General features: G+C 36.1%; 1 protein-coding gene across 6 annotated transcripts in view; it reads right to left on the bottom strand.

The window, feature by feature from the left end:
- Positions 1-10,883: 10,883 nt before the first annotated feature.
- LOC126250644 (tektin-1) overlaps positions 10,884-18,966 on the bottom strand; it is a 215,978-nt gene continuing 207,895 nt past the window's right edge. For 5 of the 6 annotated variants that reach the window (XM_049951580.1, XM_049951578.1, XM_049951577.1 and 2 more), the window contains exon 8: positions 10,884-11,127. In XM_049951580.1, the coding sequence (XP_049807537.1) occupies positions 10,990-11,127 (138 nt within the window). In that variant the 3' untranslated portion in view covers positions 10,884-10,989. Of the gene's footprint in view, positions 11,128-11,272; positions 11,355-18,966 lie in introns of those variants that run through there. The other variant, XM_049951581.1, reaches the window with a different exon arrangement.

Genomic DNA, 18,966 nt, shown 5'->3' with positions numbered 1-18,966 from the left:
AAGCCTCTACATCCTTACATTTGTCCTCTAGCCATCCCTGCTTAGCCATTTTGCACTTCCTGTCGATCTCATTTTTGAGACGTTTGTATTCCTTTTTGCCTGCTTCATTTACTGCATTTTTATATTTTCTCCTTTCATCAATTAAATTCAATATTTCCTCTGTTACCCAAGGATTTCTATTAGCCCTCGTCTTTTTACCTACTTGATCGTCTGTTGCCTTCACTACTTCATCCCTCAGAGCTACCCATTCTTCTTCTACTGTATTTCTTTCCCCCATTCCTGTCAATTGTTCCCTTATGCTCTCCCTGAAACTCTCTACAACCTCTGGTACTTTCAGTTTATCCAGGTCCCATCTCCTTAAATTCCCACCTTTTTGCAGTTTCTTCAGTTTCAATCTGCAGTTCATAACCAATAGATTGTGGTCAGAATCCACATCTGTCCCTGGAAATGTCTTACAATTTAAAACCTGGTTCCTAAATCTCTGTCTTACCATTATATAATCTATCTGATACCTTTTAGTATCTCCAGGATTCTTCCAGGTATACAACCTTCTTTTATGATTCTTGAACCAAGTGTTAGTTATGATTAAGTTATGCTCTGTGCAAAATTCTACAAGGCGGCTTCCTCTTTCATTTCTTCTCCCCAATCCATATTCACCTACTATGTTTCCTTCTCTTCCTTTTCCTACTGACGAATTCCAGTCACCCATGACTATTAAATTTTCGTCTCCCTTCACTACCTGAATAATTTCTTTTATCTCGTCATACATTTCATCTATTTCTTCATCATCTGCAGAGCTAGTTGGCATATAAACTTTTACTACTGTAGTGGGCGTGGGCTTCGTGTCTATCTTGGCCACTATAATGCGTTCACTATGCTGTTTGCAGTAGTTAACCCGGACTCCTATTTTTTTTATTCATTATTAAACCTACTCCTGCATTACCCCTATTTGATTTTGTATTTATAACCCTGTATTCACCTGACCAAAAGTCTTGTTCCTCCTGCCACCGAACTTCACTAATTCCCACTATATCTAACTTTAACCTATCCATTTCCCTTTTTAAATTTTCTAACCTACCTGCCCCATTAAAGGATCTGACATTCCACGCTCCGATCCACAGAATGCCAGTTTTCTTTCTCCTGATAACGACGTCCTCCTGAGTAGTCCCCACCCGGAGATCCGAATGGGGGACTATTTTACCTCCGGAATATTTTAACCAAGAGGACGCCATCATCATTTAATAATAAAGTAAAGCTGCATGTCCTCGGGAAAAAATACGGCTGTAGTTTCCCCTTGCTTTCAGCCGTTCGCATTACCAGCACAGCAAGGCCGTTTTGGTTAATGTTACAAGGCCAGATCAGTCAATCATCCAGACTGTTGCCCCTGCAACTACTGAAAAGGCTGCTGCCCCTCTTCAGGAACCACATGTTTGTCTGGCCTCTCAACAGATACCCCTCCGTTGTGGTTGCACCTACGGTATGGCCATCTGTATCTCTGAGGCACGCAAGCCTCCCCACCAACAGCAAGGTCCATGGTTCATGGGGGGTGTATGTTTCTACGGAAAGTATATGATGACTCAAGCTTTAAATGCACCTTGCTTGGTTAGTAGAATTTACATCATGTAAGTGTATTTCTGCAGCTGAGAGAGAAGACATAGTTAGGAAATCCATAGAACAGTACTGTAGTAAAGGAAAACAGAGACATGACAGCAGAGTGAAAACTTAGTAAAATATTCTTGGTTTTCAATCCGCATCAATTTGAATAAAAATCTTGAGCTTTCGATGGCTATCTCCACCATCATCATCAGGAGTAAAACCAATGACTGCCAGGTTTGGCATGGTTTTCTGCTTGTATAGCCAGGATTGTAGCCTGTGGCACCAATCAGAGAGGGCTGAAATGAAGCGTGCTCGGAAGGTGAGTTGGGCATCTCATAGCAGCTGTCATCGGAAGAAGTGATGTTAGGTGGCATGAGCAACTGGCGCCACATTTGAAACTGCTGCTCTCATCTGCCTAAACACTTCAGGCATCCATAATTACTTCCTTTCGACATATAAAGACACCCACCGTTACCTAGTAAGTATGTACTCCTAGTCCCTGTTAAAATTGTTGCTGCTCATAATGCCTCTTCTATAATGGAATCTCAATATGCTGACACATGAGCCAAGACTCTCATCTTTTAAAACTATATTTTGTGCTGTTTTCCAGGCAATGCTCACCTATGGCTGACTTGCCAAACTCCCTTTGTTTAATATGATGCTTGTGCTTAGTACAACATTCTGCAACTGGGCAAATTGTCTGACCTACATAGAACCTGCTACGTTTGCAGGGGACACCACACACCAGGCATGGAAAGACCTGTGCCAATTAACCAGCTATATCATTTGAAACAGAGCACAGCATATCTCGTTGTTTGGGGGCAGGTGAGATCACTTGTCTGAGTTCATGTCCCTGCAGCACATGTTCTAACTTGCTGCTCATTACCCCACAGTATGGTAGGAAATCTGTTGGCTTGGCCTCTTCTGCCAATTCCCAAGGTGTCCTTCTTCAATTGCAATGTCTCTCTTCCTATAACCTTTCTCTGAACACATGTCTCAAGTGCTGCAGTTCAGACTGTAGGTGATCATTGGGAGAAATAACTTTTCCTCTGCATACTAACATGTTCATAACTGTTTTCTTGTGTACAGGGTGGTGACAACTATCAGCATTTAAGTATCAATCAGAGTGCACCCATTTCCTGTACACTGGATGACCAAGCTGGCCTCCTGCCTTCTGCTCATTTAACACATCCAAGAACAGTAGCTTGCCATCCTACTCCATCTCAGTGGTAAATTCAATGTTGAGATGGACACCATTCAAGTGATCAATGAACTTTTGCAGTGTATTTTCACCATAGGCCATATCAGGAACATGTTATCAACATATCTTAGGAAGCAAGGTGAACAGAGCCTGCTCCTCAAAGTGCTCCATGAAAAAATTTGTGAGTGATGGAGACAGTGGAAATCCCATTACTGTGCCATCCATCATTTCATAATATTTGTTGTGGTAGAGTGAAACCTACACAATTCAAGACTGGAGATCTTATGTGAACCAAGACCTATGCCAAGTCAAAGTTTATTAACAGTGAGATTAAGAAGTTTCTTTTACATATGCTTTGGAGCATTTGAAATTTTAGAAAATCCACATCCAAATGCATACAGACTTGTCTGCAGAAAATCTAGGAAAGCTAATGGGCTTAGGTAAGTAAAACAGCTGAAATCATACTGACAAACAAACTGATCTCATGACTGATACATTATATTTTGTTTACTTGAAATTTCATGATGTATTACATTTTGTATTCCCTCAGGGGGAGGCACACTCATCTGCACATAGTGCATTTGGCAAACTCAGGGCCCCAGCCATGTGACCTTTGCTTCTACAATAACACATTTTTGATTTCACTATTTTCTTAGACTGTCCTTTACCTCTGACTTGTGCGCCAATATATATACACTTATCTCTATTATCATTTTCATATTTTTGTATGCATGTACTTGGCAGAAGATGGAACTTTGATTATGAAGATGCACTTAGTTGTCTCTCACAATACTTGTACAAGGAACAATTATGCCATCTCATAATGAGAACATTTTGCTCACACTTGTCATATACACTTACAAATATCTTTTGTCTACTGAATGTTTATGATTCATGGACTAACTGTTCTTTACCATCTGTCTGAAAAACTACTTGGTGCATACATTTGGGTGTTCAGAACTTCTTATCTCAATGATACACAGTATTGGATAAGCAATCACAAAAAGAGCTTTATTGCATTAGTCTTGATAAGCCATCTATTTTGAAACCCTTGGAACAACATACTCAGATAATGAATTATTTGCTACTGTGAATACTTTTCGTTAGAAGTGTAAGATTTATTTAGCTATGTTGAGCACAATGACACACTGATGATTAGGATATTGTTCATTACATTACACTATGGTTCTTTCATCAAGTGAAGGAGGAGATATTGCTATATTTGTTTGTTCAGAGCACTACTGCATTTAGTTTTTGTATTGTCTTTTAAGATGCTCAGTGAATAGGTACATATACAGATGAAGAATGATTATGACTACTGAAAGTACTTTACATTTTGTTCTTGAGATTTTGAACTATGGTTTATGATATTAATAGGAGAGACACTATTCATAGTTTTGTGAATCATTCTACTGGGATTTAAGATATGTACTGTTACTTGGAAGAGAAATTAGAATTTAACAATTGAAGGAAAGACCTGGACAGTCAAAACTCTATCTTAATTTCTGATAGTTGATAATACAACACTGCTCATGTCAATATTATGCCCAGTCTAAACTGTACCATACTATGTATTTCACTGGTCTAGATAGGGAGTATAGGTTTTGTGCTACTGATTTCAGAGCTTATTTGGATCACTTGAGTGACTGTTAAGTTGTTAGGAAGGATCCATGTATATAATGTTCCCTTTTGAGCTGTGCAGTGTGATTTTCAGCAACTTCATGACAAAGTACTGGCTAATATGAGGTCCATCCATTTGTAGAAAGATGAATCATCAGTTTGTTTGATTACAGTTAGGACTTTTCATTTACAAACAACTGAATAAAAAAATAATTATGGTACAAAATATACTGTATTTTATGTCAGGAACATGTAACAAAACTTTTTTTGATAGTATCAACTTGTTTAACATAACATAACAGCATTTAATTACTTCATAATTACTGCAAATTTAAATATAAGCCTAACTGATAATGTAGAGAAAGTATTTACTTATGCTACTGGGATACATATGGAAATTCTGTCTGTTGTTGTTGTTGTTGTGGTCTTCAGTCCTGAGACTGGTTTGATGCAGCTCTCCATGCTACTCTATCCTGTGCAAGCTTCTTCATCTACCAGTACCTACTGCAACCTACATCCTTCTGAATCTGCTTAGTGTATTCATCTCTTGGTCTCCCTCTACGATTTTTACCCTCCACGCTGCCCTCCAATGCTAAATTTGTGATCCCTTGATGCCTCAAAACATGTCCTACCAACCGATCCCTTCTTCTGGTCAAGTTGTGCCACAAACTTCTCTTCTCCCCAATCCTATTCAATACCTCCTCATTAGTTATTTGACAATGACTACTCTGAAAAATAATGTATTCATTTTTGAAGCAGAAACATGGTGGTGATACTTGGTATAATGTAGTTTCAGTGCAATTAATAAAAATGTTATCAGCATTGTTTATTTGGATCAATTCACTTATTTTTCAATGAAAATGACAAATATATATTTGACTTTTTATCGTGATTCACATATTTCAATTGTAAGCTCTGAATGATAACATGTTCTGTACTTTGGAACAACGTCTGTGATTGCAATTATTGAAATTACAATATGTAGCAACGTTCAGATTGTTTGTGAGAGTATATAACACCTATGAGAAATCATGCAGGGGAGCCAGGACAATGTGAGAATGAGAATCAACTGCAAAAGAGCAATGAAAAGGATTTAAGTTCATGCCAATATTTATTTTGAACAGTCCCCAGCAAGGTACTTACACCACAGCTTTCAATCACATTAGGGATCCTCTATGGTATACAGCGACTGTAAAGGAACTTCTACAGAAAGAGAGATTACTGCATAATAGATGTAAAACAAAGCATAGGGCTATAGATTGTGAGATGTTAAATAAAATGTGTTTGGCTGTAAAGAGAGCAATTGGTGATGTCTTCAATGACTGTCATAACAGAATATTGTCAAATGAAATTTCACAAAATCCAAAGAAATTCTGGTCGTATGCATAGGCTGTTAGTGGCACCAAAGTAAGCATCCAGTCTCTAGCAAATAAGACAGGAACTGAAATTGAGGGTAGCAAAGCAAAATCTGAAATGCCTAACTCCATTTTCAAATGCTTCTTTAGAAAGGAAACCCCAGGAGAATTTCCCCAATTTAATCCTTGTACCAATGGAAAGGTGAATTAACAACATATTAGTGTCAGTGCTGTTTTGAGAAACATCTGAATTCGTCATAATTGAAAAAAGCTCCAGGTCTCAATTGAATCCGTGTCAGATTCTATACTGAATTTGTGGCTGAATGAGCCGCTCTTTAGCTATACTCTATCATACATCTCCACATCAGCACATCTTGGCACAGTATTACACCGTCCGGGTTATCTGGATACTTCCCACTAACACCAACCTATCCGAACTCCGGAGATGGGAACTTGCTCTTCAATATATCCTCTCTTCCCGTTATCCACCAGGCCTCAATCTCCGCTAATTTCAAGTTGCCGCCACTCATATCTGACCTGTCATTCAACAACATCTTTGCCTCTGCACTTCCGCCTTGACTGACATCTCTGCCCAAACTCTTTGCCTCTGTATATGTCTGCTTGTGTCTGTATATGTGTGGATGGATACGTGTGTGTGTGCGAGTGTATACCCGTCCTTTTTTCCCCCTAAGGTAAGTCTTTCCGCTCCCGGGATTGGAATGACTCCTTACCCTCTCCCTTAAAACCCAAATCCTTTCGTCTTTCCCTCTCCTTCCCTCTTTCCTGACGAGGCAACGGTTGGTTGCGAAAGCTAGAATTTTGTGTGTATGTTTGTGTGTCTATCGACATGCAAGTGCTTTCATTTGGTAAGTCACATCATCTTTCTTTTTTTTATGTTGGGTTCAAATTAATGATATGATTATAATATAGGGAAACATTCCACGTAGGAGAAATATATCTAAAAACAAAGATGATGTGACTTACCAAATAAAAGTGATAGCAGGTCGACATACACACAAAATTCGAGCTTTATATATATATATATATATATATATATATATATATATATATATATATATATATATATATATTACTGTTGTCGAAAGCTCAATCATCTGAGGTATCAAGTGAAATTTGTGACTGGATTGAAGACTTTTTGGTAGAAAGGACGCAGCATGTTATCTTGAAAGGAGAGTCATCATCAGATGCAGAAATAGCTTCGGATGTGCCCTAGGACAGTGTGTTGGGACTCTTGTTGCTCATAATGTGTGTTAATGTCCTTGCAGACAATATTAATAGTAAAATCACCTTTTAGCAAATGATGCAGTTATCTACAATAAAGTACTATCTGAGAGAAGCTGCATAAATATTCAGTCAGATCTTTATAATAACTCAAAGTGGTACAGAGATTGGCAACTTGGTCTAAACATTCAGAAATGTAAAACTGTGCACTTCAGACAATGAAAAAAAAAACATTGTATCCTATGACTATAACATCAATGAGTCAGCTAACTGGGTGTAACACTTTGTAGGTATATGAAATGGAATGATCACATAGGTTCAGTCATGGGTAAAGCAGGTGGTAGACTTTGGTTTAGTGTTAGAATGCTGGGGAAGTGCAATCAGTCTACAAAAGAGGTTACTTACTAATCACTCATGTGACCAGTTCTGGGATATTGCTCAAGTGTCTGGGACCTACACCAGATAGGACTAACAGGTGATATTGAATGTATGCAGAGAAGGGCAGCATGAATGGTCACAGGTTTGTTTAATGGGAGAGAGTCACAGAAATACTGAAGGAACTGAACTAGCAGACTCTTGAAGACAGATGCAAACTGTCCTCAAAAAGTCTATTTACAAAGAATCCGGAACCAGCTTTAAAGGATTACCCAAAGGATATACTACAACCCCTTACATATCACCCTATAGGGATTGTGAGGATGAGATTAGAGTAAATACAGTATACACAGAGCCATTCAGGCAATCATTCTTCCCATGCTCCTTACATGAATGGAACAAGAAGAAACCCTAATAACTGGTACAATGGTATGTACCTTCTGCCATGCACCTTATGATGGTTTGCAGAGTACATGTGCAGATGTAGATGTAGATTAGCCAAGACAGCTGCAGAAATAGTTATAGTTTGTGAACCTATGATCAAATCTTTTATGCACTAGCAAGTTAAGCAAATTTTAAATAACAAATTGTAATGAGATTAAATAATAAAAAATAATAAAAATGTTCAAAATCTACTGATAAATTGATGTAGATGACATCCTGAGACTTAAGTTGAACAAACTGATAGTTCAAATTGTTAATCATTTGAAAATAAATGTAGAAATTGTGGTCCTACAGTTACCTAATTTAAGAAGAAATAAATATATAGAAAATTCAGTTAAACTTGCATGAATGTGTAATCTGAATGGTAGCAGATTCAGCCCATATTGTTGAATCACCACTGGTTCACAAAAAGAACAGAGTCCCAAACTTTAAATTACACACAAATAATCCCAAAAGAGCAAGTAGATAACAGTGAAGTCCTACAAAGCACATCCTGTGATCACAGCAAACTGTTAAAGTGCAACTAACTCATGCAGTCATAGTCCCACTTGGTGCAGAATATAACTAAGCATGAGAAAATTTTAGAAAATTTGGTGGCTGCTTACTACCAAAAAACCAATAATTTAGCATACTAGCTGACTAGCTAACATTGCCTAAAATACAAAAATCTGACCATTTGAATAGCAATACATATATAAATTAGACAAATGACATGTTCTATTGAGTCCAAACACATCATTCCTATTATGCAAGTTTACACATAAATAACACAGGCCAACGGCAAACTTTTTTTTGAAAATATTTTTACTTTGATGGCTGATCTTTATAGATTTTTACGAGCTGAATCCAAATCTAGCCTTAGTTTTTTTGTATCACCCATAGTTTTCAAGCAATATGTTTTTTATTATATAGTATAAAAATCCTATGCTATACGGTAAACAGGGAAATCAATGAAAGACTTTGTTACAACATAAGCATGGCTTGTATTTACAGTAAGATACTTAAAGCAGTGATATGTGTTAATAGAGGTTTCACTTATCAGCTGCAATTGGTTTGTATTTTCTTCCTCTTTTTTCTTTGAAGCTTCTTGTGTAGCTATATATATATATATATATATATATATATATATATATATATATATATATATATATATATGATGAGACGCTTGCTGAACTTCTCTGTGAAGTGACCAACAGTAGTTCCCCATCATGTTGGTATTCCAGCGGCCTTGGTAGCATTTTTCCATCACTAGTATTTTGGATGAATCAATAAACAGCCTCCAGTCTTCCTTTGTGTATTCAATACCAAACTCATTCATCAGACCAGGAATGTCTGAGCAGTACACTAAATCACATTCTTGTTGAAGAAACTTGGAAAATTGCTGCTCTTTCTTTCTGTACATGTATATGCTAGTACCAACTGCCAATAAGTTCTTTTCTTTTAATCTAGAGCCAAGAAATTCAGCTTTTTCTTTCATTAAGCTCAGACCCCTAACCAAATCATTCAGCTCAGTTTGAGTAAACAATTTGGGCTCTTGACTTTCTGTATTACAATGGAATTCATCATCATCTGTTTTATCTACATGAGGTTGTACATCATAGAACACTTATGTTTGAATAGAATTTCATCTGGTGGTTCAGGATCTGGCAAATCTACACCATGCCCTACTGGTTGTATGGCGAACAGAAGGTTAGGATAGCTTATTACCTTCCTTCTTGTTTATTGAATTATGACCAGTAATATCAACACTGCAAAATAACAATCATTGGAATGATTTCTTGGCTCCATCCATACCATAGGAACAGCAAATCTAAAGGCTTTTTTTCTCCTCTTTGGACCATTTTCTCAGATCTTCAACACACACATAACATACCTTATGCAGCACCCAAGATTTTTCTTGAACACCAAGTATAGATACAAAGTATGACAGATAACCCTTTTTCACAAAGTCTGTAATGTGTTTTTTAATCACAAATTCACCCCAAATATAACAAAAAAAGTCAGCAGAGTTTCCACAATATCGATTAGACATTGTACTGAGCACATGTTCAGCCAATGGGAAAGTGAGATTAGGGTGACAGTAAACAGAACACCATCTGTTAACACAAAAATAGAATCGACCTTTTTTTGCCAGCAAATGTTTTTCAGCAGTGCTACCATTGTCATCTACATTCATTACACCTCCTTTTTAAATTATTTTAACTATATAAAAGCTGTTAAATTCTTTTAAAAATTGCTTAAATTAATAAATTTAATTGTAAAATGTGAATAAATGGAGGGAGGTACAGATTTTTAAGTATCATATTTGGATTTCCCACCCTAAAAATCATAAGAATAAGGTATTTTCTGCAAAAAAGGTTTTCCATCAAAGCCTGTCTAATTGTTAATGATTATAGTGTATAATTATGTGCTTAAGAGAAACAACAAAGAACATACATTAAAACATATGGATGGATATGTGTGTGTGTGCGAGTGTATACCTGTCCTTTTTTACCCCTAAGGTATGTCTTTCCACTCCCGGGATTGGAATGACTCCTTACCCTCTCCCTTAAAACCCACATCCTTTCATCTTTCCCTCTCCTTCCCTCTTTCCTGATGAGGCAACAGTTTGTTGCGAAAGCTTGAATTTTGTGTGTATGTTTGTGTTTGTTTGTGTGTCTATCGACGTGCCAGCACTTTCGTTTGGTAAGTCACATCATCTTTGTTTATATATATATATATATATATATATATATATATATATATATATATATATATATATATATAAGAAGACAAAGAAAACAAAAGCTAATTATTTCCTTTTCAATATTAAATGGGAAATTATGCTTTGTGATTAAGTTAAATGACCAACAGTTATCCCAAAAAATTCTCTGTACATCTTCTGACCATTTAGCTGACCTCTTCTCTAAATAACTGTTATTGTATTGTAATTTCCAAACATGAAAGAAAAACCATTTCACTCTCTTACAGAAGAGTAAACTGATTAGTAAATGTTTACAGTTTTATTTTTTTTTTTTTTTAAATTAATACATGTAGCTGTATGTAATGTTTGTAAGACACTCAAGTGATTCACAGGCAGAATGCAAAACATATTGTATGAAAAAAAAGGAAGAAAGTTTCATTATAATTCATAGCCCAGCAAAAGTTATGTTAGAATTAATGTATTGGATAATCCATGCTTTGTCTTAATGTCATACATTCCACCTCATCAATTTTCAATGTGTTTGTCTTGATGTTGATTTCCTCTTCCAGCTGCAGTTGTGTCTTCAGCAGGAACCGCATAGAAGCCTGTGCCTGAAAGTATGTAAGTTGTTATTTCACACTAATTACACCATACAGAAAAAATTATATTACACAATATCTACAACAAATAATATCTGTCTGTTTACAAACAGTTAACCAAACAGATCAGGATATTAAGAAAAATAGACTGGCAATGAGAAAAACATCGAAGCCTCAGCTGTTGGAGATGGGAGTACCTCTCATGGTGAGAAAAGGACAATGCAGCAAATTGCCGTACCCTGAAAGAAGTGTCATAAAAGTAAAAACGATGTATAACAGACTAAAGGCAATGATATATATTAAAAATAGACAGAAATCACTGGGAGCAGTCAGAAAAGAAGGGCATGAAATGCAGTAATAAGATGTAAACTGCAGAGGATAGGGAACAAAACATATCAAAATAGTATTAGGAAGAAAATCATAAAACATTAAGTGATACTCAGAAGAAAATGAGATTTAAACAGTTAGATTAGATTAGATTAGATTAGTACTTGTTCCATAGATCATGAATACGACACTTCGTAATGATGTGGAACGTGTCAGGTTAATAAAAGATGTCTGTACAAGATATCACATTACACAAAATATTGCAGGACACTAATGTTTAAGATGTTGTTTTTTTTCCTTAATTTATATCTAAAAATTCAGCCAATGAGTAGAAGGAGTTGTCATCTAGAAATTCTTTTAATTTATTTTTAAATGTTAGTAGGCTATCTGTCAGGCTTTTGATGCTGTTTGGTAGGTGACCAAAGACTTTTGTGGTAGCATAATTTACCCCTTTCGGATTTAACCCTGCATAGTGAAGATCATCCTTTCTCCTGGTGTTATAGCTATGCACACTGCTATTACTTTTGAACTGGGTTGTATTATTAACAACAAATTTTATAAGTGAATATATATACCATGAGGTTACTGTGAGGATCCCTAGATCCTTAAATAGATGTCTGCAGGATGACCGTGGGTGGGCTCCAGCAATTATTCTGATTACACGTTTTTGAGCAATGAATACTTTTCTACTCAATGAAGAATTACCCCAGAATATGATGCCATACAAAAGCAGTGAATGAAAGTAGGCATAGTACGCTAATTTACTGAGATTCTTATCACCAAAATTTGCAATAACCCTAATAGCATACGTAGCTGAACTCAGATGTTTCAGCAGACCATCAATGTCTTGCTTCCAGTTTAACCTCTCATCAATGGACACACCTAAAAATTTTGAAAATTCTACCTTAGCTACAGACTTCTGTTCAAAGTCTATATTTATAACTGGAGTTGTGCCATTTACTGTACAGAACTGTATATACTGTGTTTTTTCAAAATTTAAAGAGAGTCCATTTGCTGAGAACCACTTAATAATTTTGTGAAAAACATCATTTACAAATACACCACTCAGTTTTTGGTTTTTGGATGTTATTACTATACTTGTATCATTAGCAAAAAGAACTAACTTTGCATCTTCATCAATGTGGAATGGTAAGTCATTAATGTATATCAAGAACAGTAAAGGACCTGAGACTGAACCCTGTGGGACCCCATACTTGATTAGCCCCCCCCCCCCCCCCCCCCAGTTTGAGGAATCAGCTGTTGTTTTCACATTACATGAACCACTTATTTCAACTTTCTGCATTGTTCTCGTTAAGTATGAATTAAACCATTTGTGCACTGCCCCACTCAAACCATAATGATTTAGTGTATCTAAAAGAATTCCATGTTTTACACAATCAAAGGCCTTTGAGAGATCACAAAAAATACCAATGGGTGATGTCCGGTTATTCAGAGCATTTAATATTTGATCAGTGAAAGCGTATATAGCATTTTCTGTTGAAAAGCCTTCCTGAAAACCAAACTGACATTTTGTTAGTACTTTATTTTTACAAATATGGGAGGCTACTCTTGAATACATTACTTTCTCAAAAATTTTTGATAGAGCTGTCAGAAGAGAGATTGGGCAGTAGTTGTTGACATCCGATGTATCCCCCTTTTTATGCAATGGTTTTACAATGGCATATTTCAGTCTATCAGGGAAAACACCCTGCTCCAAAGAGCTATTACATACGTGGCTGAGAATCCTGCTTATCTGTGGGGAACAAGCTTTAAGTACCTTGCTGGTAATGCCATCAATTCCGTAAGAGCTTTTACTTTTCAGTGAGTTTATTATTTTACTGATTTCAGAGGGAGGGGTCGGTGGAATTACAGATGTTTCAAACTGCACAGGTATGACCTCTTCTATTAATAGCAGCTCTTTACAGTGTATTGGGTCTGAATTTAATACATTTTTCCAGCATCAGCTGATTACTGCTCTTATTTCCCAGTACTATATTTCTTTTATCTGCAAACTCAAACATGGTTGTTAGAGACCATTATTATGTTTGACATTTTACCTACATGTTGTGTTTTCTTTATCTGGGGCTATGATTAAATTTTTATTTCTTATATGATTTGTACATCTTTTCATATTTCATTTCCTCAAAATGAAGGACATGGCAACTCTCACATCTGGAGATGTGATTTTTATTTCATTTTTTCCCCATAATCCTCCTCTGCAACTTTCTCTTTCTGCAATTTGTGATGTACAGTCTTAAACATAAAAACTGACTGCCAGCCACCACAGAGACTAAGTCCGAGAAGTTCAGTTAAGGTGGCCAACAAAAACCAACAACCTCTGCAAGTCCAGCTATCTGCACAATCTGGCAACACTGTAAGGTGAGGAAGTGTTGTCTACTTCCGAGATGTTATCATGTTGTGTGAGCACATGGTCTAGTGGTAATTGTTGTTCATTCTAAACTTATATTTGTGTGTTCGCATCCAACTTTGTCTCCCCCTTTTATTTTTTTTTTTTTTTCTTTTACCATATTTCGACCCTCATCTAAAGTTATGAGTCTGATTGAACATCGAAGATAATTTGCTTCACACTCTGTTACCAGTAATAAAAAATATTTCAAAAAACAATTCCACAGGACAGCTCGTGGCTGCATCGCGATCAGAACAGCTCCGCTTGCGCATTTGCTCATGCGGCAGCGGCTACCAGTGACTGGCGGGATGCTACCTGCCGCCTGAAATCAGGTACCACCCAGGTGAATGCGGCATGATGCTGTCAGTGTATGTATCAACTCTCATTTTCGAATTTGAAAATCTAGTTATCATCTTGCAGTTAAGCACTGGCTTTTGCATACTTGAAAATCATGAACTACGGTTACGCCTTGTAAAACTGGGTCGCAAAAGGAAAAAGGTATAACATCTGCAACACAATATTTACTTTTGGTATAATACAGGAGCAGCTTGAAAGATTTGAACTGTGTGTGGAGTGAGTGCTTTTGGGGAAAATATATCAGTAAAATATATTCGTGTTTCAACAAAGAGCATTCCGACATGAATGATTTCCCACATTAAGGAAGTCTCGACTACTGATATAAGTGATGGATTACCATTTAACCCTTATGTGAAATTTGCATTCAACAGGCAAGTTTCAGAAGTCTGGTGTAGGAGTACTGCATGCTCTAATTCTAAACAACAAAAATCAATGGAGTTACTAGTATTGCAGTTTTGCTTGAATGTCATCAGGTTACACATTGAGCATTCCTACGCAATTCTGTTGTAACGATTCACATTGAACATTACTTAAGTTTCTTCTGCTTGGTCCATTGATGAATGAATGAGAAATTTTCATGCTTCACAAAATTTATTCACATTAATTGACATCAGAACTGCACACTCGTCATGTAAACAAAACACGGAGAGACCTCACTGATCTCTTTGACTTCATAAAGTAATTCAAAACTGACTCATTGCAGCATTGCTGCATCTCTTTATATACAATTTTAACAGTAACTTCCAAAATAAAGTATTATTAATTCTGTACAATTTTGATGTTACAACTAAAATTTACAAAATGTAAAGAAACTGATATTACAGCCGAATAAGGTATAAAATACAATATTGAATGACAATCTTTTATAGTAATATCTTTAGTTTTCCATAAGAAAATCATTCTGAACTTTAATTCCAATAATATCTCTTGTATTATTTTAGTTACATAATTAATTACAGTTTGGATTTGGTTACTAACATACAATGGTAGTACAGAACTCGTGCTTTATCCGATTATATACATAAAATGCACAAATAAGGCCTCAAATACTGGAAATTGGAAAACTGTGAGATGTAACCAATTGGAGAGTTAATTAGAATGGAATTACAAAGAATATTAATTACAGAGGAAGACACAAAAATAAATAACAAATGAAAATACATTGCTTGGTAATAACTTTTAAGCTGTTTCTCAAGATAGTGAGGTCTTCTGGTACTGGATTTTTAGATTACCATTTTGCTAATTATAAGCATTGATTTTTCATGCTAACATCTCTGCAGCGTCTAGTTATTTATTGGTAAGGACTTTTTACTTCAATTTCTTGTTTAGTTACTGAATTTAGTATATGTACATAATTTTATCAATGACAACAATCCACCGATAATTCTGACAACGCATGTCCTTCTAGAACATTCCAGATGCCTTTGCAATGAATATCAAGTTTTTTATCAGACAGGACAGAATGGTACATATAAAGACACACATACAAGGCCTTAGGAAGCACTGAATTGTCCGATAACTATCCGGATGCATTTAAAAAAATGTGGTATCAGACATTTCATATGAGTCCCGAGGGAGGCCGTACTGTTATACTGTTACTGGTGACAAATGACGATGCCTTTATCATTAACTTCCTAAGAAGAAATCAAGGGCAGAGCCCTGCCAAAATATGTACACTTGAGCAAAGGTAGCGTGAATGTATTTTCCATCTGATAGCTCCAAAAATGTGTTTTGCACTACGAATTCTCAGCTGGAATTTGTTGCCAACAATTGAAACACGTTTCAGTCACAATTAAAGAAAGTCAACTGACAAAACTACATCATGTATGCTACTGCATGATAACACACTGTGTTGATTTGAGAAACAAAATTATCCAGGAGATCGACAGGGAAGTCATCTCTCAGGTACTTGTATTGATAGGCAAGCCATCTCTAAGGCCCTTATCCCTCTGATCGTATACTAATAAAATTTTACCTTTCCCACTCTTGATCAATCAACTGTCTCAAATTACACTGGTTGAATGTCCTCATTAGAACTAGTAGGTTTCTACAGGCGTAGAAACTGTAAACTACTTTAGCACTGCCAGATTTGTTTTAGATATTGTGAAAGAATATACTGTTGTTGATTAATTTCTCTTTGATTATTACTGTTGTGTTCAATAAAATTATGGAAAATGCAACTAAAATATTCACTGTACTAATACAAATTAAATTCAAGTTACTACAGAAACATCATTATGGCAGTCTATCTTCATAAAGCATTAAGTGTCAGTAAGATGATTGTGCCTATTTTAATGCCAATTAGTAGGATATTACTAACTTTTGACTTCAAAAAGGTCTGTATTTACTTCATGTCCTGTATCATACTCAAGTATTATGAAAATGTGGAAGTTCATAGATAAAATTATGTATTCACAATAACAACAAATATGTCAGCAGAAAACAAAAGTGCATTATGAATTTTGAAGTATCAAAGATTTTTGCTCTGACACTAAGGGATACTGAAAGTAGCAAGATGAATTTTGCTCAAGTGTTGTCTGACAATTTCCTCATTGAGTTTCTATCTGCCTGCTTGTAGCTGTGCTACAAAAGAATTAAAAATCTGGCTTTCAGCGAGTCTCAAAAGGTGGACAAAAGCAGCTTGCACCACATACGTAAGCATGTTACCTTGGAGCTAGTGAAGAGGTGCAGCATGTGGGTCTTACTTACTGGCACAGTAGACGCTATGACAGATAAATCGCAACATAAGAGATGAGAGTGGCTGTATTTCCCATGTGGTATGACTTTCATGGACTCAAACACATTACCTGATATCCTTATATCACATAATTGTGAAGAACTACTTTTTTCATCTGCAGAATATTGCAGTATGAACTCAACGATTTCATAGGATTCCTGTTCTTAATTTCGTTGTCATCGTTATCAATGAAAGTAGAGGAGGAGAAAAAGAATCTGACTTGAAATATTATTTCCAGCAGGTTTTGAATCTTTCACTACACTTGCAGTTTGAACATCCAGCGAGGTATCAAGAATGTGAGAATTCACTCAATGCTGTTGTATACGTTAGGACAGAAAGATTTAGGTTTCCCACAAAGTAAGCAATGAGAGACACAGTAATTAATGCACAAAGTAACCATCTCACATTTGTAAATTTTCCAAATCACTGCAACTTGTTAAACATGAACTCTTCTGAAAGTTACAACTATATCTAGTGAAATGAGTAGGCTAATGAAGCTCCAGTCCATCACTATCACTGAGTTGCCAATCATTTTCCAAATAGCACTTAAGAAAGAAATCTGTGTGTGTGTGTGTGTGTGTGTGTGTGTGTGTGTGTGTGTGTGTGTGTGTGAAACAGGAATCCTTGTTAATCAATTAAATATTAAAGTACAGATGTCCAAGCTGTCAAAGGGCATTATAATATAGCTACTTCGACGGATGAAAATTTGTGCCTAACAGTTTCTAAACCAGGTTCCTGGTGTCTTTTCCTTCAGGCATGTCCACACACCACACAAATATGCATATACAGAGTGTTTCAGGAGGAATAGTAGATATTTTAGCAGGTGGTAGACTAGATAAATTGCATAAAAAATTCCATGTGAATGTGTCCACTTTTTATTGAATACAGAGATACAGCTGTTAGTACATAACCCTAACAATCTCAAAGCAAAGGCAAATGAGAACATTCAAAGTCCATTTTAAAAAATTCCCCCACCAACTTCAATGCACTTTTGACATCTCTTGATAACACCACATGTAGCTTTTCTGATATTATCTTTGCATTTTTTTATGAGGGCCGCACTATTCATAATCCAAACGATCAAATTAGCTCTTGGGTTTACTGTTTCTTTGTAGACTTTGCCTTTCAGCTATCTCCATAGGCAAAATTCCAAAGGGATATAACCCAGGAACCTTGGTGGCCATGAAAAGTGCCCATAACTACTGATCCACCTTGCAGGAAATGTTAGGTTTCGATGATGTGTCGCCTGATGCCTAGAATGTGCAGGAGCCCTGTCATGCTGGAGGGCATACACATTCTTGTAGTCAAGGAACCTCTTCCAATAAATACTGGAAGATTATTTTAAAGGAAGTGTAGACAATGGGGTCCTGTAAGGACCAACGAACGAAACGAAAATGCATTGAACCCAGCTGTATGTACTCAATAAACATTGGACCTGATTTTCTGCAATTTGTCAATACTAAAACCTCCAACAATATTTACTATGCAACAATGCAACAAAGAAGAGTTCCTCTAGAATTTCTGTATTCAGCAATGACTACAAGCTGCCATAAAACTTTACAGAATTCATGTGGCAGACAACACAACTGTGAGTGCACTTGAGAGTTCATTCAGTAAGTCATCAGGAGATGGACAGAAATGTCAAATTAACGTCACTTACCAAGACATATTCAATGCAAAATGAGGTGTTATTAAAGTTGAGTGTTCTAATAATTACACTTTGGTAATCCCATATGAGTATTCTGATAGCCATAAGAATCCGTTATTGTGAAACCATTTGGAGCTACATTAATATCAAACTACAAAGAGTAAGACAATACCTGGACTCTCTCCTTCACTGGGTAATGAATAGTGGTGAGGAGAACAAAATGTAAAATATGGTGGAAACTGATTAGAAATTGCTGCTTAAATAATTAAAAAAGGAAATTTTGAAAGAATATTTGAAAAAAAATTTGGAATGTACACATATCCTGAGTGAACTTTAGCTGGCATTAATATCAACAGACACTCAATATTCAATCCA

Source organism: Schistocerca nitens, chromosome 1 (genome assembly GCF_023898315.1).
Source record: "Schistocerca nitens isolate TAMUIC-IGC-003100 chromosome 1, iqSchNite1.1, whole genome shotgun sequence".
NCBI classification, from domain to species: Eukaryota; Metazoa; Arthropoda; class Insecta; order Orthoptera; family Acrididae; genus Schistocerca; species Schistocerca nitens.
This window is presented reverse-complemented; position numbering and strand designations above follow the sequence as displayed.